Genomic DNA, 21,362 nt, shown 5'->3' on the forward strand with positions numbered 1-21,362 from the left:
TTGAGCCCGACATAACATCATCTTCAAGGGTTATGCAAAATGAGCAACTAGATTTTGATGATTCAAGAAGATGAAGATGAAGATTTTAACACTATAAAAAATTCTTATACTATCCAAAAGATTCATCATATTTTTTAGCAAGAGAACTTCCACAAAACTTGAAGCTCAAGAGCCTTCAAATGTTGGAAACTATCAGGAGGAGGAGGGAGATGATGTCGATGACAAACCAAAGTCATCTTTTGATTCTGATAACGATAATGAAAGAAAAAGCAATAGAAATTAGATAGTGATCAAGATTAGCTTTTAAGTGGTCACGTGATAATGAAAGAAAATGCAATAGAAATTAGATAGTGATCAAGATTAACTTTTAAGTGGTCACGTGACAATTAGATCACTTTTAATCCTAATAATTTATTATTATCTATCGATCATGATTTATTCGTATCATTTTCAAATAAGTAGATCATTCTCATGAGATACATCATCACATATCCTATATGTGTGCGTGCATACTATGTGCGTGTTTGTCTTTCGTTCTTTCATTTTTACATATGTGTTTCTTGTTCACTAGTAGCTAGTAACTTAGTAGTACTCAAATACCAGTTTTGTATACTTGATTGAACTTGATTTTTTCTACTCCACTTTGCGCATCAACTCATTCCCATTTTTTCCACTTTAATTTCTTATTTTTTCTTTTAAAATATTCTCAAATAAAGAAAACACAAATAATTGGTTGTAAAGAAAACAGAGTAACATATTTTTTCCTTTTGATATGCACGTAACATCATAGCTTTCATGGTGTTTTTGGCTACAGTGTAAATAAACAAGTTACTGAACCTGTTTTAATTTTGATTGTTTTTAATTAAATATAATACCTGGTGGAAAAGAAAATCCATAGAAGGATACGAAGCACTGCCATACTTGGTGGCATTATTCAGCTGTATGATCTGGCTATATTACGCGTTGCTCATAACTGATGGATTTCTCCTCATAACGATTAACTCCATCGAATGTTTTATAGAGATTATCTACATTGTCATTTTCACTATGTGCGTGCTTGTCTTTCGTTCTTTCATTTTTACGTACATATTTCTTGTTAACTAGTAGCTAATAATTTAGTAGCACTCAATTACCAGGTTTGTATACTTGATTGAACTTGTTTTTGTCTACTCCACTTTGCACATCAATTAATTCTCATTTATTTCACTATAGTTTCAAATAAAGAAAACACAAATAATTGGTTGTAAAGCAAAAAAACTAACATAATTTTCCTTTTGATATGCAAGTGACATCATATCATTCATGGTGTTCTTGGCTATAGTGTAAGTAAACAAGTCACTGAACCGGTTTTTAATTGTGATTAGTTATTAATTAAATATATACCTGGTGGAAAAGGAAAACTACAGAAGAATACAAAGCAATGCCGTACTTGGTGGAGTTATTCAGCTGTATGATCTAGCCATACTACGCAACTACGCGTTGCTTAGAACTGATGGGCTTTTCCTCATAACGATTAACTCCATCAGATGTTTTATAGGGATCATCTACTTTATCATCTTCGTAATCTGTGCCAACCAACATGCCAGCTTACAACAAAATCTCACTAAATTACTCTTGTCATATATGAAATAAAATTTTACACCCCAATTAACTAAATTTTAGATGTTTTCGGAACTTAACAATTAGGTTGTTTGTGACAATTAACATTGGGCACCTTTGCGATGATCTTCTTCATCACACATTTTACCATATGAGGTTCCTTTCGTGTCCGAGTCCTTGGATGAATTTGTGTCTTTATTTCAGCAAGGGTGTTTGCAGCACCTCTAAGCACTATAATAAGTCAAAATTTCAATTGGATTCTATATTTGTCAACTGTTACTTTATATAATTAATAATAGTAATATTTTTCTTAATTAATTTTTGTGCACGTACAAGTTATTAAAACCAAAAGTATACAGTTTAAGCCTATCACCTTTCCTGACATTGAGTGTTGTAATGTGGTTTGCAAATGGTTTCTTTTGGAATGACAGATGTGTTAAAGACCATTCACTTATTAAAACCAAAAGTACTGAGTTGACCGACAATAACACATTTATGGATACTTAAAGACCATTTCTAAAGAATGAGGACCAAACTGCAGTAAGTGAACACATTTAAGGACCAAAATGAGGGTTTGCTCTTATTTCTTAACTAGTATTGATCTTGTGTCATTCACGAATGAAATAAGAGTACTTTGTCGGCATACATGAAACATTTTCATATTTTCTCTCTCATTTTTCTTTTTTAAATATGTATATCACCGATTTAAGTTTTTTTCCTTCTAATCATAGCGACATTCAAATTCTTTTTTCTTCTTCTAATCTGTTATGTTTTAAATCAATATACCAAAACCGTTTTAATCCTCTGGATGTATACAAGAAAACATAAAATACAATTTTTTTAGTTAATTTCCAAATCAATCCTTTAAAACTTTTTGATATCAATTTTTTTAGGCATATTTGATATCATTTTGAATGTAAGAAATTACATTTAATTTTTTATTATTTTGTAATATAAAAAATAAGCATAATTATTATAAAAAAGACTTTGTCACCATTCATCTTAATGGTAGAAACTAGAAAAGCCACAATTGACTTTTATTAATTATTCTAATGTCATTAAAAACCATAAAATGTCAAATTAATACGGTATTTATTTTTGAAAAAAACTCACAATTGTCTTTTGTTAATTATTCTATTGTTATTAATAACTATTAAATACAATAATTATTTTCTAAAATATGTAATTATTTAATATTTAAATTACTGAAAAATTGGAAAATATAAATATGACGTCACCTATCTACTAATTTTAGTATAAGAAAGACAACTTTTGAAGAAAGACTAAAATGAGAGAGTGACACTTGTCGGAGTTACCACTTTAGTTTCGGAAATAATATATATATATTTTTGATACATGGAAATAATATATATAAAATATGATAAGAAGTAGGTTATATGATTCTTACGCATTGTTTGGTTGGAAGAGAACGGAGGGGAGGGGAGGGGAGGGGAGGGGAAGAATTTTAAAAATCTAATTTTGTTTGGTTCAAACTTTAGGAGGGAGGGGGAGGGAAATGGAGGGGAGCAAAATCCCTCCAACCTCAATTTTTTGTTCCCCCAAAAGTGGGGGAATTAGGAGGGGAAATAAATTTCAGACAAAAATAACCCTACACCAATCTAAAAATTTCAATTTTTTATCCTAGGGTTTCCTTTCTTTATTTCATGTCTTTTATTTTCTTCCTTCTTCATACCAACCGCTAGCCCCCCTCTCCGGTCTCTCTCTCCGCCGCCACCGCCTCCTTCTCAGCGGCGCCGGCCCCCTCCTATCGTCTTGTTGCCCAGAATAGCAGTTTTGTCATGTGAACAGCCCTGTCTGCAAAGTCGGGAATATATTACTCTAAATACTGGAGCCAAACTGAAACATGTTATTCTTACTCTAAAGCTTTTGATTGTGTTTGGTGCATGTTAGTCGCTGTTACTTATTGTGTTATTTCAAAATTGCGATGTGTTACTCCCTTTTCTCCTTAATCTTGTTTCTCAATATCGTAATAAGAAGAGGTTCAGCCCTTTCTCCTATGCATAAATTGAGAATCACGTTTTTTACACAATTAGTACAAAACTTGATGATTAATACACTAGATACCAAACTTGTGCATTTGCCTTTCTTTTTTATCACTGTGCAAGGTCTCAAAAATTCTGATTTGTGATGTTGGGGTGAAGGCTTAAAATTATGCAGAATAATTGTTGATGAAGAAGGATGTTATATTGTGTTGTTAAATTTAAGTAAATATATAAAAGGGTATAAAAGTAGTTTTAATTATAAAATCTCTTCTCTCCCCTCATGGACTAAATAAAAATAAGGTATTTTCCCTCCCTTCCTATGAACCAAACGTAATAAGTATTAAAATTCCTCTCCTCCCTTCCCCTCCCCTCCCCTCCCCTCCTTTGAACCAAACAATAGCTAAAACTATCGAACAGAAGAAAACAGTTTATACGCAAGTAATAAAGGTGGATTGAAACGGGTTTAGGTAGGGGTGCTCATCATATTGGATTGACCACGAACCCGGTAAAATCAAACCATACCAAGAAAAAAAATCAAACTAGTTGGTTCAGATTAACTTGTTTATTGGTTCACTTCATATTATACCAAACACAAACTAATTACAATTGATTCAGTATTTGTCTTTTTAAAATCCGATACCCTGATCAATTGTTTTTAATTTAAATTTGGGCGTTGCTCCAAAACTTTTATAAAATGAGACGGTTTATAACCCTTCAGTTCATTATCTAGAGTATAAGGGTTAAATTGTAAATTATACATGTTTGTTATGGTAGAACTCATGGCAAATTACGCCAAAAGGATATGAAGACCCTTCATTTTCAGATTGAAACTGTATAAATTATTAAATTGTCTTAAATATTTATATGGCTTATTGCATTTCTGGTCCCCTATTATCGCGCTTGTGCAAGCCAAGTCCACATGTTCTGGCATAAGCAATTAAAGTCCCTAACGTGTCTTGCTGTTTGGACTTTTGGTCCTTTTGTCTTTATTCCGTCCAAAAACAATGATGGTTTACGAAAATGTTATATGTATAGTGACTTGCATGTGATTTGCACATGTCCTTCTCCTACCTTCTTAAAGTTGCGATTAGAGTGGAGGAGGGTCAATGGAAAGTAAGGAAATCGAAGGAGGAAGAGAAGAGAGAAACACGTGAAATTTCATATCACGAAGAGCACACATCCTTTAAAATGTTAATGTATTTTTTTTTGGAAATGCTTTAATTTATAGTAAAACATTATCACTATATTTATAAGAACAGCTAATATTAATATTAAGAAAATATATGCATAATTATATTTATTAGTAAACACAATAATTTTATAACATATTACTTTATTAAGATATTTTTTTAACTATTTTTATTTATTATATAACTACTAATGTAAATTAAGGTATTTTCGTTCGTGTAAATATTTTCAATAAATATTTTGCTATGTCCTCCATTGTTCCACTTTTTTCCATGGAACTAAAGTGTACTGTTGAATGATTCACGTTCTGTTTCATCTAAAAAATGTAATAAACATGGAACATAACCTGTATTTCATGTTCCGTCCCGTTCCAACCTTCCTTCCAAACGCCTACATTTTTATTTGTGAACATGCCTTAAGGTATATCAACTACAAGTACAACCAAGAAAGGAATAAAAAATGGCTAAACAATGAAATAATCGAAACTATAAACATCATATCTGGGTCTAGCCAACCCACAATCGATCACTATCAGCTACATATAATACAAGGGATTGAAGGCAATCAAGTCAAATAGTAACCAAGCTCATCGTGCATAAGAAACAGAATCGATTTCATCCCTTGCTGCTTTATATAGTTCAAGCCTTTTAAAACATTTTTGTCTCCTCTCCATCACTGTAGGGTCTTCATCTAACAACTCTGCTAATTGTTTAGGCTGCACGAACATAAATTGCAAATATATTCTTAAGTATTTAATGTATTTTATATTGATAAAAAGCATATACAATCACCCCTAGAATATCACTTCGAAAGGAAATTTAATGCAAAGCCAAGAACTAATTATCCTTCTTTGTAAAGCCCCGCATCATGTAGAAAAGACTGAAAGTGCATTTGAAAAACAGCTTAGTGTCTATGACTTGTTGATAAACTAATTTGAGATATCCATTGAAATAAGCTTAAAATTCAGTATTGGTAGATATAAACTCTAACTTATAAAAATAAGCTCAAAACAACTTAAAAATTGGTTATAAACTATTCAGAAGATAACAAAAACACTTGTGTAAGAACTTATACTATAAGATAACTCAAATAAGCTCTTTTGCATGCAGTCTCGATGTATTTTATTTGATTTTTACCAAAAGTATTGCACAGCTCCAACAGAAGTATAAACTATAAAGTATAAACTACGATGCTTTTGCTACCAACAAAGGTGGACGTTAAAGATAAATCCGAAGTTTCAAATGCAAAGAAAGGGAATGAGAAAATACCTCTTTCTGTCCTATTTGTGTAAGGAAATGGTTTAGCAATGACAGTTTTGCTTGTCTGACCTGACAATAAACCACAGCCTTTGGAATCGTGTTTCTTAGTGTGTCTGACACCATTCCTATATAGGATGACACATTTGATCCAATCCTCCTAAAATGTCCTTCTCCATATCGATCCACATTTGGGGCAGCTTGATTGGCAGGATTAGCACGATTAGGCGGATTAGCACGATCAGCCGGATTTGAGGGATTTCCAGCTCTCTCCATTTCTTCAGGAAGTCTTCGGAAGAAATCCACAGTGAGGTACGAAGCTTCCATATCCACGAGCCGAACTGTTGTCTTCTTGCTCTCGTCACGGAACCTCTCCAAAGCCTCACTTGTAGCTGAGGCTATTTCCGCTTGAAGAGTTGGGAAACGTTTCAGTTCCTATTCAAACACAAATTCCTTGCTTCATTAAGTATTCCAGTATTTCACCAACAGGGTTACTATAAAATGGATGTATCCCAAGATTTTACCTGAGTTTCAGCTAATGATTTCCTCACAAGTTCTTTCAAGACAAAGTGAACCTACATCCAAATCGTACAAATACAGCTTAATTTTTTTAGCTTAGTGCATGTTAAGTTTCAAAAATAGCAGTCTAACCAGAAGTAATTTTAAAGCATTTCACTTGTGGAACCAAACATGATATTATTGATTTAGCTTTAAAATAACAACAAATACAAAAAACAACCAGGAATTCTTACTGCGTCAACTGAAGCTTCAGCTGGGCCTCTGAAGTAACTGAGAGCCCCCTCAATAAGGCGCCGGTAACCTTGCTCTGGGGCAATTAAGTGAGGCTGGTAACCATCTGCCTCGGACACCACTTTCTTGACATTCTGAAGAGAAAGATGTCTGTCAATTGGAAGCTTCCGTAGAGCAGCAGGAAGCTGATTGTCAAAGACATTATATATCCTATCTCCTCCTGCCCGCCTATGACAATTATAAACGAGAGAGATTATGTAACCTGCCAATTTGTTCAACAGATAACAAGCTGACTTCATAACAATCATTCCAAATTGCTCAACATTCATCTGGTACAATAAATCTTTCTCATGACTTTGCTTAGCTGTATAAGTATATTTTATAGAAACGAACCAGAACCAACATGTATGAAAATCCTTGTACAAGTTATTCTAAAGTCAGAATCAAATATAGGGAGACACTTCTGGATTTCAGAATTGATTATGAGGGAATAAAAGCTAATCCACACATGATATTAAAGTTGGATTTCGCTCACCGAACAAATAAAGCACTATTGGACATCAAATCAAATTCATGAATGATTATTATAGTAAAAAAATTAAATGTCCTATTTGAAGTAGGAAATAAGTTATTGCCACAGTTATTCCACCTCCATCTTATAAAGAGAAATAGGAATAGTAAATACTAAATAGAGACATGAATAATATGATATGAAAATAAGATATAGATAGTGGAAGTGAGGTCCAAGAAAAAGTAGATGTGCTGGTGTGGAAATATAGAAGTTATTTGAAGTGTGTAACAGATGATTTTAGGAAAATGGTCGCTCTCTTTTAAAAGCTCTCTCAGGAAGCTGGAAAAAAAATCTTGAACCCAAAATAACTATCAATCCCTCAATGATGGACTGAAAGCAGACAAGTTACAATCACAAGAGGCAGTCCACCCAAAAAATTCAAATAAGCTAGTATAATAGAGTAAAAGTTGAGTATGGCAACATATATTTACCCTCCATCTAAATGCTCCTTGAATATCCGTTCAAATGCGCGGCAAAGGTCTAGGATGGTGTACAGTTGAGCCTAAAAGAGAAAGTACAGATGAAATAGTGTTCTGAAGGATATAATAGAAAGATTGAACTCTTTCTGAAATAACCAAAAATGTAAAAGCACTCACCCCAGCATCAACAGCAATTGGTCTCCCAAGATGATCCATCTCCGATTCAAGTTCTTCAATGCTTTTGTTTATCAAAGATGTTATACTAGGTATCCGCGCCTTAATTACTGACTCCAAGTGCTACAAAATAGTCTAACTTGATTCAGATGATATCATATTTAATAAATGAAGGGAAAACAGCAACTTTCCAAAAACCAAACCTGTGAGAGAAGTTTTGCAAGGTATTCTGAGCCCATTTTATGAGCCAAGTGCCCATAGTCAGGACTGGTTGCAAAATACTCACGCTCCCTGCGTCTGGCAACAATCATATCAACATTTTTATTGATATCTGCTTGGGATCGATTTACTATACCAACCCACGGAAGTTGCAAGCGATAAGATCTTCCTTCAAGGACCTTATGGGAATAAAAATGGGTAAAAGAAAAACTAGTTATACAAGGGATGAAGTGAACATGAGAGAGAGAGAGAGAGAGAGAGAGAGAGAGAGAGATTTTACATCCAATGCGTTAGTTCCTTTGTCCATCAAATCCAGTTTTGTCAAAACTCCAAATGTTCTCTCACCTAGGCAGTTTACAGACAAGGATTTTAGTGACAAAGATAACCCAAACAAAGCAAATAAGAAATCATTCCATGGAACATTTGAGTACCTGAGGGATCTACTTCCCTGGCAAGTTTGATTGCATCAGAAGTTGCTATGTCTTGGTTGGCGGGAGATATTGCCAATATGATCGAATTAGGCTGTCAAAAGCACAAAGTATTGGTTAAAGCGAATATATACATTAACAGCATCGCTTGCTAACGTATCATTAATAAGCACTTCAATTAGGTAATAAAATGGTAGTCACAATAAATAGAAACGGAGAAAGGAATTTGTTTGGAAATATGAACGCAAGTGCAATACATATAAAAGAAAACAGCATTAACAGCAACAACTAAAGCTTTGTTCCACTAGGTGGGGTCAGTTAAATGGATCAAATGATGCCATAATATCCTATTCAAACCACGTCTACTGATAGACCATTTAAATACAAATCTCTCCATCTTTAACTATTGGACCATTTATTGGTACATCTACGAGTCTTCTTCAAACATGCCCCAACCGACTTTCTCGCGAATGCTTTCATTTCTAATTTTATTGTATTGTGTGAACATTCGTCCAAGCTAACATTTGTCATCTTTGCAACATTAAGCTTACTTTCACATTAGACTTTTTACCTCCCAGCATCCATATCATGCAACATCGTAGGTCTTATTCTTGTACAATAAATATTCTGTCAAATGAAATTATGGTGCATCATTCAATTAATATATTAAACAGGAAGAGTGAGAAGAAATTAAGACAATACCTTCTCAACATAAGATCGAACCATATTTTCAATGTCTTCAGCAATTGTCTCAGGCTGTCCCTCTGAAATTGCCATAGTTGTTAATCACTTCAAATAAAAAGTGGCATCATGTTATCCAAAATAAAATTATTTATAATTAATAATTGAATGCAAATTATACCTATGGCAACTTTAGTCAACCCTGGTAAATCAATCAAAGTTAGGTTGACAACTGCCCAAACAAACAGAGAAATTGAATTAGAAAACACAAGAAATATGATAGGTAAACTTCAAATAACAATTCAATTACTGGTCTCATTTAATGACATATAATTATGCATCAAATCTAAAGAATACAAAGTTAAATACACTTAGAAAATTAATAAATGGAAAATATATAAATTAATTAAAAGATGGCAAGTGCTGTTCTGCAACACAAACAAAGGAAAACATTCTAGAGTTAATTGCAAAAAAGGTAGCTGCAGCTTCCTAGCGAGCAGGTTAGCATAGCTCCTGCTAAAGGAGGCACTAATTATGCTCTATTATACAGGAAGCAAACAACTGGTGAAGTAGGTTTCAGCACCCTATGTAGGAAGACGTGGAAGAAAGGCAAAAGAAGAAAAGGAGGGAAACTTTATATTACAAGTTTATGGGCCTGAATACGTTAAGGTGAAACTACAATGGGAAATTTAGATAAGCAGCTTCTAAGTCCACTTTCCAGCCATAATAACCATATTGTTTATCAAAGTATTTAGAATGTTAAACCAACAATTCATGCTCAGGTTTTTCAAAATATACAGATTGTGAGATTCTTTTCTTTGAGGTTTTCCCTTTGCTATTCAGTATTTCTTTTCTATTTCTTCCCTGATCACTCAGATTATAGCATTTGATAAGGTCTCTAGAATTTTCCATTGTCTAGGAATTATAATTATAGGAGGCCTCTGGTTTATTATCACATTTGTATTTACTTGACTATGTTTGCTCACATTCAGATACAGATAGAAGAGTCTAGATTTCTAGATTCCTCTGTATTAGAATTCAGGTTAGGTCTAACTCTATCCCGAAAGCAAGCTTAGGGTGAGGATTGCTCTACCATTTATAAAGATTTATTTGGCCATATCTGTAGTAAATGTGAGACTTCTCAACACTCTGGTTCTTTTGTAGATCCTTTCAGATCCTTGATGTTATGTTTGGATCACAAATTAATAAGGAGGGAATCATGACTCGAGGGTTTAGAAGATCTACAAGGATAGCAAGACAAGAGGAAGGAATTGGGATGCCTTTCCCCTTGATGTCCTCCTCTCGATATTATTAAATTACATACACAACCTTAAGGCCTGTTATAAAATTGCTACATAATGACTGTAGTGAAAATTTAATTTCAACACTTGAAAGTTCCAGCAACTTTAATTTTTGAGTACCAGTCAAAGGGAAGAAATATCTACTTTCCATAACATAAATATCCAAACAAGGGAGAAAGTAATCCCCCTACCCCATCCATTCCACTCCCTTACCTTCCCCTAACCCCAAAGCTTACAAACATATATAATTCTACAAGAATATTGCTACACTTCAGGTAACCCTAACGTTCCACTTAGGGTGTTACTTTACATTTGAAACATTGCATTTATTTAACTAACAAGTAACAATAATGAATGATGACTTGCTTGAGTACAAAGGCCAGCATTAGCCCTTCATGTCTGAGTGATATATTTTATTAGTTTATGAAATACAGCAATTGGGCCTTTGGCATTTTGAAGAAGCCTTGGGCTGGCCCGACAAACACATAAGATTTTCTTTCTGTGCACCTCACACACAATATAGCAGAGAATTCCTTATGATGTTCAGCTAATTATTGTTATGAGGGAGTTTACTTCACAGATATGCTAAGAGATTGTAGGGAGTTGTTAAATTGATTAACACACTATTTGGGCTACTGCACTCAGTTCCATTCAATTTTTGTGGCAGAATACTATTGCCTCAGTTTTGTCCTCTTTTCTCTATTTCAGTAATTTCAGTAATAGTTTTCCTTGATTCAAAATAAACTACAAAAGTGACACACACAAGCTTAAAGAAAACCATCTAGAAAATTATATCAAAGAGCTTGAAGCGCACCATGAGGAGAATAAATGCTAAGATGAATTGGAACATTAGATATTTGTTTTGACTTTCCCGTTAATCTATCAGTTTCATCCTGAATTTCCTGGCGGACTTGGGCTGCAAAATGAAAAACAAAATTTCAAATAAAAAAGGCATGGACATATTTATATTCATAAACTATAGAATAGGATAAATAGGAAAAGGAGAAAGCAAAAGCATACAAACCATTGCAACAGTAAGTCAGCACCACATTGATCACATGATAAATTGCTAGAAAATTATTAGTTCATGGATAAAGGAAAAAGCAAATTACTAGAAAGAATAATGCTGTGGCAGAGTATAGTTGGAAACAAGTCCAATAGTAAAGCATACAATCAACCCCCATACCACAGTTCTAGGGCAGGAAGGCACACACCACATAACAATTGAAACATGAAGGAGGCTGGTAATGCAGGTATATATAACCTTAAAAAAAATCACAAGATATAGTCACAACACTAACATGGAAACGAGCACGAAAAAATTCCGGTCATAACACAAGCAACCCCAAAAACAGGGGAAACTAAAAGCCCATGCCATGTGACTCCTATAATTATCGAATACGCATTACAATTACAACACAGGTCTCAAGTCTCAACTAGTGTAAGTAAAGTGCTTAATAAATCATGCTGACATGAGATACAAAAATAAACTTAAAAACACAAAATTAAAGGTTACCATAATTGGTTAGCTTTCTCCCTGGCATGTGAAGAAACTCAGCATATTCCTCCGTGTCATCGTCTAGCTTATGAAGCTGCAACACCAATGGACGTCTCGTCACAATCCCTGCAATTCAAATTCAGGTACACACACCAACACTCGAAACGCATTATTAGAATAGTGAATTGAGCGCGAAAGTACTAGTGCTATTCATCTTCATCGCAATTTCTCCGGTACAAATTCACATCTTATACATGAACAGAAAATAGCAACTTCAGCAAACTGAGATAACTACCACCATATCTATCAAAACTAGCTTCTAACTTGTTGAAAAACAAGAAGAATCCCAATCTAACTAGCTTAACCAAAACCAACTCATAACTGACTATAACTAACTATAACAACCAAAACTAACTTCTAACTGCTTCGATAACTGATTATAGAAACGCAAGCGAGAAATAACTGAATTAACTAACCTGATCCTCGAGGCAGAAAATCGCGTCCAACGATGCTTTCCAGAACAGAAGATTTACCGGAACTCTGTTTGAGAAGGAAGATTGTTGAGTTTGAGAAGAGGAAGAGGAAAACGAGATGAATTCGAATTTTGGATGGTGACGGTTACCTGGCCACCGACGACGGCGACGGAAGGGAGAGCTTCCCAGAGAGAGGCGGCGAAGTTGTTGTTGTCGGCACCGCCGTAGTCACCGAGCTTGGTGCAAGCTTGCTGGATTCTGTTGACCAAGCCGATTAAGCTCTCCATGAAGATGATGGTGATGATAGTGAACCCTAGATTTTCGTACAGAGAGAAGAAGAGGAAGAGTGTTTTGGAATTGGAGAAAAGAAAGAGATGAGAAAAAGAAAAACTGAGGGAAGGAGGGAAAGAAAGAGATTAGCAGCAGCGCCTTTTTGGACAAGTCACGTTCACTCCAAGAGAGGAGGGAAGGAAGGTCATGCGTGGACTTGGTCTAAAATATTCTTTATTATTCACATTATTTTATGATTAGGAATTTATGTTTATTTTAAGCTTATATAAACAAGTTTATATCTTGGAATATTCTTAAAAGGTGTAATTTATTTTTCTAATGTAAAAAATAATAATTTTCTATATTTGGTCTAGTGCTAAGTAGATGTCAGTTAGACTCTAGGTTTAGGAGAGTTTATATGAAATAAGAACCTATTTGACTACATAATAGTTGAGATTGTGTATTTTTTATTTCAGTCTTATATAAATGCATGAGGATATATGTACTAAAAATATGAGTTTAATTTCTATGCACCGACGGTGTAAAGTTTTTTTACACTGTCAACCAATCACATTTCAATGATGTGAGAAAATCTCTCATTTTATTTAATTTCATTAATTGACGTGGCACATCTTTAAAATCTTACACCGTCGGTGCATCATCATTTTTCTCCAAATATAATATTTCTCATTTACTTCACAGCTTAAATTTTTGAAACGCGTAACTTTTGAGTAAGTTTTTATTATAAAAAATCAAGAGAAATATTGTATTAAATTTATTTTTATTACACGTGTTATTTTATATCAACGTGTTAATCTTTTATTAATAGTAATTATCTCTCTTTCATGTTTGAAACCAAAGTTGAGGAATTGAAGAAAACTGAATTCATTTGTTGTTAAGAAAAAAGCAGCAGCCATCCCATTGTTTAATTGAATTGAACGTTGAAATTTCAAACTTGTGGAGTGGGGTACAGTGATGGATGTCCGTGTATGAAGGAGAAGGCGGCGTCAAATTGTTAGGCTCGAACCTGCTCAAATGTGGAAAATCAGAAATGTTGGATTACACGACCACTTACCTAGCCCGACATGCACGACCAGTTATAATTGATACTTGATCTTACATTTTTACCATTTTCTCCTCCCATGATCACTAACAAAAGTTAATTTTCATTGGCTGAAAAGACGTGTGCATGTCGTGCTATAGTGGCATCGTTCCATATAGCATTGCTCTGGTAAATGCACACCCCTATAATATTAATGTTACGTTATTTATTTAAATTAGCAATCCTTTTTTCCTATTACATTTTTTTGTTACATTAAATTAGCAATCTAGTTACCCCAATTTTTTTTTATTTTTCGATAAAATAATTGGACCTCAACAAAAATTTACGAGTTCAAAAGTATCATTTTTTTTATAAAATAAACTTTATTGAAAATAACATAAAAGAATTTAAAAGAAATATGATATAAGTTTAATTATGTAAAATCATCATCTTACGACATTATAATTTAATTAAAATTGTAAAAGAAAGAAAATGAAATATTTGACTCCTTCAATTAACTAACTTAACTAACCTGTATGTTTGAAGTCCTGGACAACGACTAAGTCTCTTTCAGCGTTTCAAAAAAATTTAGAAATCACTCAAAATTTATTTTCATTTTTTCCTTTAAAATAAATGAAAGGCTTTACGTGATATCAGAGCTAGAGGGCAGCCCTCGTTCAGTCTAACATGAGCAACTACTCTATATATGACTTGAAAGCTCTCACGACCCAGGAATGCTTGACTTAAATACATTGCCTTCTTTTGACTACTTTGGTTGACTATCCGCTTCTCACCATGGTCTCTTTCCTTGAATGGCGTTCATGTTTAAGCAGCTGAAAAGAGATCTTAGCATCTTTACTGGGTTACTAATAGGCCTTTCCTATGTGACTTATATAGTTTCAATACAAAACAGAAATGTATATTTGACTTCAGATTTTACTACAGATGTATAAATAAACTCACAAAATTCTTTATTGCTATCAATGAATGAGTCAATAAGGTACAACATTAAAAGGGGTAATAACCTCAGGTATAGGATATAATTTTCTAAATTAATAAACAAAATGTGATGCAACAGAACAAGCAGCCCAATACAACATAACCTGAAAAAACAATATGGGGGTCAAATTAAAATCATGCAATTGAGCATGGTCAAAGCAAGGAGAAACTAAAGCAAATTTGATTCACAGTATAAAATATCTTTCTCTGCATTTCGTATGACATCACTTATCATATCACTTATTTTACTCTCTTTTCTTCCCATCTCGCTCAAAAGCTTTTTACAAAAAGCAAAAGAATTAAATTTAATAGGAGTGAAAACAGAAGAGAGGTAAGAGAAGACAATAATTTTGGAATAAGCTAATACCATTTTATAGACCTAGCTGTTTTAAAAGAAATTAATCACAAACATAATCCACTGAAAAATATGATAAAGTTGCACACCAAATCGTATGATTCAAGATGTGAAAGTAGCCATCAGCCATATATGCCTTTCTTTCTCTCTAATTTTATCAGAGTATTCTTTCTTATCAACTTTGTCAGAATATTCTTTACTTTTAAGCACATATCATATATGACCAATAGAATAGCTAAAAGTGTATATCTAGGAGGATTGATGCCATGCCATTTAGAAGGTTATCTAGAGGCCAAATAACATTTTAATCAGAACGAATTTCTTATGCCCCACTAGCTATATTCGTGACCAAAATACAGTAAAATGCATCATATGATAAAATAAATAAAGAGAATATATGGGCCTTTATATCACTCACGATGTAACTTTTACCTCTAAGTTTCCAGCATGAAATCAAGGGTGAACATACTCAGTCAGCCTGCAAATACCATAAGAAAACATCAATTCCTGGAAGATAAGAAATGGCATGCTCACAACATAACAGATGTTTCATGTTCGATAGCTATAATATATCATGTCTCTTGTGAAAATTCGGCCATCTATAATTTAAGGTGCCAGGCCTTTACTCTTCTCAGGAGGTTCTCGTTCAAAAAAGGAGCATTGGTGCAAAAAGAGGTCATGATGATTTAACTATCGTGAGAGGTTGTGTAATTTACACAAGGTTATATAGAATCAAACCTCATTCTCACCATTGTAGACTTAAAAAAGCAATGAAGGTAAAAACAGCAGGAATACGAGAAATGCAAAATTTTATTTGAATTTGAATTTGTATTAAACCTGAGTTGTAAATTTTTATTTGAATTTGTATTAAACTTGAGCTGTTTATTTTTATTGGAATTTGTGCCCAAAATTGAGTTATAATTAACAGAAATTTCCAAAATAATTTTCCTTATGTGTATTAATAATGATATCTACGAACATCAAACTGGTTGTCTATTCTGGTTTGCCAGTTAATTTTTTAATCATATTCATATATTTATGTTATTTATAAAAAGGTGAATCCCATCCATAAAACAAACAAAATTTGATAAAAGATAAAAAAAGTCCATTGTAATCTTTATAAATATTTATTATATATTTACAATATCAAGTCACCGAGTTACTCACTAGTTAAATTATTGTATACTGTTATTACAATTTACAATTGATAAATACATTCGTAATTAGTAACAATGATTTCTATATTTTCTCTTCGATACAAAATGGAACTTGCACATATAAAGTTTTAACATGAAGCGAACATAGTGATTTACCTTCTCATTTTTTGGACTAAAAATAGCTTTGACTGACTCAAATACCTCCTCAACAGGCCTTGCAGCATCAATCTAAGAAATAAATAATTATGCTATGTCTTCAGTATAAGAGGCAATCAAGAAACTTGCAAAAAGATGGTAAAAGTACAACTATTACCTTGCGAACTTTTAGCTTTGCATCATAATAATTAATCACAGGGAGACTAGATTCCAAGAAAACATTAAACCGCTTCCTTATTGTTTCAATGTTGTCATCTTCTCTACCCTTCATAATTGAAAAAAAGTATTGAGAACCAAAAGCATAAGGAAATACTATTTTTTTTAAAAAGAAATAGAGAGCTCAACCTGGTTCCGGCCAAGAAGTCGCCTCTCCATCTCTTCCTCAGGGCAATCAAAAAAAAGGACAAACGTTGGCTCTATTCCTGTCTGAAAATGCATTTTAGACATTAGAAGTTAGTGCAATTATCAAAACTGGAAAGTCGAAACAACTAGAAATGAAAGTGTTCCACTTTCATGTCAATAGAAATTTACCACTTTCTCAAACGCTGCACGGTTTTCCTCATTGCGAGGAAAACCATCAATAAGAAATTTGTCATTGCCATTTTCCAGCATTGCTCGCTGCAGCAGCTTAATTGTTACCTCAGATGGAACAATTTTTCCTTCTTTAATCATATTCTGAATCATTGTACTGTCAAACGTCAGAAATAAATGTGTTATGGACAAATTAATTTCAAGACATCAACTAACGTCAGTGCTCAGCAGTTGAAGTTGGAAAAATAAGCACAAGAGAAACCTAAACCTACTATAAGTACACATAATTTCTACCAATTACAACTGGAATTTGGTACGCAATGTGAAAGAAAATTAGATTGAATCAGATATTTCCCAGAACATTGACATGAATAGATGATTTAGCATCAACATTATGGGATAATCTGCATCCCTATTTAATTATGTAAAAGAGAAACCCCATGCAATTTTCCCCTGAAATACAATCAAATGAAGTCAAAGCAAAACGTGAAATGTAAAGACACATGTACGTCAATCAATTTGGACAAAAGAAAATGTAATAATTATAGTATTATAGTATTACTGACACAACCAGACGAAGTTGAAATAAAAGAATCAAGTATTCTAACTACTATTGGTTTTCGTCTTTCAGAAAAAAGAAAGAAAAGAAAAGGGAGATCAAACTAAAGATTTCCTCAAATTTTCACACTTGTATCCCTTTTTCATTTTATTTATTTATTTCTTGAAGTTTATAACAGACAAAGTCATTATAAGAAAGAGAATTGCATAAGGCGAACAGGAAGTCCAACACAGAAATTAAAATTAAAAAAAAAAAGGAAAAATAGGGTATTATCAAAGAAAGAAGAAACACCATCAGATGAAACCTACACATATCCACTAAATGCTAACACAACATTCCAGCCAATAACTCTAGCACATTACACATTAGTCTCTAACCAGATGCACACAAAAATAGTTCAAACAAAGCACATAACAATCAATCCTTCTTCTCAAACAAAGGAAAAATCTTCAATGAAATTGAATTTTTGGAAATCTAGATTCAATCATCATTGCAATTAAATAAGCAAGAACAATTGCATGAAAGAACAACAGCACATGTCCACCTAGAAAGGCAATAGACATTGACTATTACTCAAAAACCCTTCTAACCAGATTTAAAAGAAAAAGGCTCAAAAGGGAGTAGCATACTACAAGATAGACAGTACAATTGGAAACTGTTTTCTACCCACAATTTTCAATTGCATTTCTCACGCGAACTACTCAGATAAGTGAATCCTACAATTATACATGTAGGGTTTATGAAAGGTTTTGCTATAAATATGGATCAAACTTCTATAATAATAAGATGGGAGTGCATTACCTATAAAACTAGCCACTTATTTGTTTTAGTAAAGACAGAAGAGACTGTAAACAGTCAGTACAAGATTTAATTTCTGAAGCATATAATATGTACCCATTTTCAGAACCGGATTTAATTTCTGCTCGCAGAAGATCCCCAGCACTGAGGTGAGTATACCCAAAATGTTTGACAATGTTCGAACATTGAGTACCCTTTCCGCTGCCTGGCCCACCTGTTTCGATATCAGATCAATAATCAAGTTAGAAGTCAGAAAAAAATCCACTATAAATTCCAGTAAAAGGAAAAAGAACATAAAAAGAAAATGAAATGCGTCGTATGGTAAACACTGTCGGTGCATAGGCCTTTAACCCAAAAGCTAAACCTAAGTTAAATTAGTAATGGTAAATTGATAAAATTAATAAAATACAAGTTCCCGGGTTGTGACTTATTACATTAAAAGGAATTTACTAGAAAACGGGTATCATAAAAAAGCTCAGAAGTATTCTATTTCTCTCAAAATTTCCGTTTGCAATCAATCATTGCTCACCTAACACAAAAACAACTGTGAGATTTTTGTTTAGGATGCTCCCATTTCCATTTGCAGCATCCTACAATCAAATGAAGAATAAAAAAATCAGTTGAAATTTACACTGCATTAAAAATACAACATATTTTGTTGGCACATATCCAATTTATACAAAAGCTGTATGTAGAGCATATTGCCCAATCAAGGGAAAATATATTTTCAAAGTTCAAAACTTCAAATTCACTAACCCTATAAAAGAATCATGGAAAATGTCCACTTTAATCAGATCTTGAAAAGAAACCGACAAAATGCGAAAATGCCGGAAGCAAGTTCATGTGTAAAGATAACAATGAATATTACCTTGTTTGCAGCTTCAACAACAGTTCCCATGAGTAGCAATTAAATGGTGTTTATCTGCAAATAAAACATTATACAATGATGAGTTATGAGTCAAAGAGAAGTTATTTAGTCACAAATCAAGTACATATATCACATATGTGACTCATTCAATCACACACCACTCATTGAAATCCCAGAAGATCTTCATATTAATAAGGTAAAACACCACACGGAAAAACTGCGATTTCATTAATGCCAAAGCAAGCACGCACTTGGAAAGGATACCATTTTATAACTTGATATATTTATTACAAAATCACACTTGATGCGGAAAATCACGAGGTTGTCTAAATGACCCTAGGCGAAGCATGAAATTTCTAGCTCACTTATCTTAAATATCATTAGCTCACCTAAGACGAATTAACTCAAACTTTGTATAGCGTCATTTAGACAACTCCTAAAAACACGCGTACAATTCGGCTACCAAAATAGAAGATAACATGGATTTGGCCTCATACATACACATATACTACTATTTAAATCCTGGTTTTCTGGATCTGTTCACCAAAATGGAAAGGATATCAGCTAATTCACAACCTTCATTCAGATCAAGGCAACGCGACACGTAACACTCATTCATTCAGCGCGGCAATACACGAAACATGCATCAAAACTTAGATCTAACGTAACGAAGCTCGAAGCACAAAAATTCCAACAAAATGCACATCAAGCTAACTTAAAATCTAGAATCAGTCTTAAATTGCTGTCAAATGCTGTTAATGCAGCAAGCAATTGCGATCTCAATGCCGCAGCAACCACGTAAGAACAATTATTCCATCAACAGTACATCAACAAATTCAGAAATCACAAAAAATTATTGAAAACTGAAAGTGAGATCACGAATCGCCTAATCAATCAAAACAACTACTAAATATGGCGCTAAATTCATAATTTCCTAAACGAATCTAACAATGGTAGAGTAATCGAGGAAAAACAGCACAGATCGTAGATCATAGAGTTCAGATCTCAGCGAAAATGGAAGCGAAAACGGAAATTGAAGGAGATTCAGAGAGAACGTACCTTAGAGAGAGAGAGAGAGAGAGAAGAGAGAGAGAGAGAGAGAGAGATGAATCTGAGTGTTTGTTTGAGAGTTGTGAGATGTGGTGGGTATTTAAGGGAGATGGAAGAAGGTTTGAACGGTTGATGAAGGGTCGGTAGGGGCAAAATGGGAAAGTTAAGATGTTGATGATGATGGTGGTGGTGCTTGTTTGCGTGATTGTAACGGCTACGATGAATGAACGGTTTTCTCGCGGGGATCACTTGGGAGCGAGGATGATTCACCAACAAGGGAGGGAAAGGAAAGGAAAAAGGGGGACAGACAACCAGAGGTGGCAGGCAATAATATTCTTTGTATTAAACAATGGGTCAAAATCCAATAATACCAATAATACCTACTTGGATCCTTTAATGTATATTTGGTTTGATTTTATTCTTATTTATATTTAGAGATTATTTTATCTTCATAAAAGGCAGTTTTTACGTTAGGAAGCAAAGTGATCAATTTAGAATGAGTTTTGCCGGTGATTCCGGGTTTCAAAGGCGATGAGGAAGGTGGAGGGGAGTGGAGGCAGGGCAACGACGAGTTCAGGGCGAAAAGGAGGAAGGAGCACATGATAGTGATGTCACAGTCATTGAGGTAGGGATGGTTTCCTGCAAGGATCTATGTCTGGTGTGGTCAATGGTGGAGAGGATACGGAAGAAGATGAGGTCCCTCCAGAAGGCTTTGAGTTTGCCTTTGAAGAAAAGGGTTATGTGGTTTGATGAGGAGGAACACGAAAGGGTGCAACCTAGGAAAGAGTATAACCCGCTTTATCCAGTGATTGAGATCTCGTGGGAGGAATGCAAGGAGATTTGAAAGCCTCGGAGGAACTCTGTTATTGTCAAGTTGCTTTGCAAATGTATTGGGTAAAATCTCAAAATCTGTGGCGACTGTCGGGGGAGTTTGAGGTGATTGATCTGGACTTCGAATACTTCCTAATAGGATTCCAGAATATGGAGGATTACTCACATGTCTTCTCAGGAGGCTCG

At 33.9% G+C, this 21,362-nt stretch overlaps 2 protein-coding genes across 3 annotated transcripts; both read right to left on the reverse strand.

Moving 5' to 3' along the window:
* Positions 1-5,076: 5,076 nt before the first annotated feature.
* LOC130749499 (phragmoplastin DRP1E-like) lies at positions 5,077-13,024 on the reverse strand. Its single transcript, XM_057602865.1, has 15 exons — positions 12,710-13,024; positions 12,564-12,627; positions 12,106-12,213; positions 11,404-11,505; positions 9,470-9,520; positions 9,310-9,371; positions 8,611-8,701; positions 8,460-8,524; positions 8,164-8,358; positions 7,964-8,083; positions 7,799-7,869; positions 6,799-7,024; positions 6,571-6,621; positions 6,059-6,481; positions 5,077-5,505 (listed from the first exon to the last, which is right to left on the reverse strand). Exons 1-15 carry the CDS (start codon positions 12,845-12,847, stop codon positions 5,377-5,379), a joined length of 1,896 nt encoding a protein of 631 aa, XP_057458848.1. The 5' UTR covers positions 12,848-13,024; the 3' UTR covers positions 5,077-5,376.
* A 1,796-nt stretch (positions 13,025-14,820) lies between these two features.
* On the reverse strand, positions 14,821-20,652 carry LOC130749500 (UMP-CMP kinase 3-like). Of its 2 annotated transcripts, none has more exons than XR_009022938.1 (10): positions 20,355-20,652; positions 19,296-19,349; positions 18,957-19,017; positions 18,524-18,641; positions 17,071-17,227; positions 16,885-16,965; positions 16,697-16,804; positions 16,540-16,611; positions 15,645-15,704; positions 14,821-14,975 (listed from the first exon to the last, which is right to left on the reverse strand). XR_009022938.1 is itself a non-coding variant. In XM_057602866.1 (10 exons), exons 2-9 carry the CDS (start codon positions 19,323-19,325, stop codon positions 15,696-15,698), a joined length of 636 nt encoding a protein of 211 aa, XP_057458849.1. In that variant the 5' UTR covers positions 19,326-19,349; positions 20,355-20,650; the 3' UTR covers positions 14,821-14,975; positions 15,659-15,695. The 2 variants fall into 2 exon arrangements, 1 of the variants encoding a protein (XP_057458849.1); XM_057602866.1 differs by having other exon boundaries at positions 15,659-15,704; positions 20,355-20,650.
* Between the last annotated feature and the right edge of the window lie 710 nt (positions 20,653-21,362).

The sequence above is a fragment of the Lotus japonicus genome, chromosome 3 (genome assembly GCF_012489685.1).
Source record: "Lotus japonicus ecotype B-129 chromosome 3, LjGifu_v1.2".
Classification (NCBI taxonomy): Eukaryota; Viridiplantae; Streptophyta; class Magnoliopsida; order Fabales; family Fabaceae; genus Lotus; species Lotus japonicus.

Excerpts from the sequence above, each read along its gene's own strand:
- LOC130749499 (XM_057602865.1), bottom strand. The coding sequence starts at position 12,847 with ATGGAGAGCTTAATCGGCTTGGTCAACAGAATCCAGCAAGCTTGCACC. Across the intron at positions 8,702-9,309 it reads TTCGATCTTATGTTGAGAAG|CCTAATTCGATCATATTGGC; the intron begins GTATTGTCTTAA and ends TGCTTTTGACAG. Across the intron at positions 7,025-7,798 it reads AAGGAGCATTTAGATGGAGG|GCGGGCAGGAGGAGATAGGA; the intron begins GTAAATATATGT and ends TAATTGTCATAG.
- LOC130749500 (XM_057602866.1), bottom strand. The coding sequence starts at position 19,325 with ATGGGAACTGTTGTTGAAGCTGCAAACAAG. Across the intron at positions 17,228-18,523 it reads AAATCCGGTTCTGAAAATGG|TACAATGATTCAGAATATGA; the intron begins GTACATATTATA and ends GACGTTTGACAG. Across the intron at positions 16,612-16,696 it reads CAAAGCTAAAAGTTCGCAAG|ATTGATGCTGCAAGGCCTGT; the intron begins GTAATAGTTGTA and ends TTTATTTCTTAG.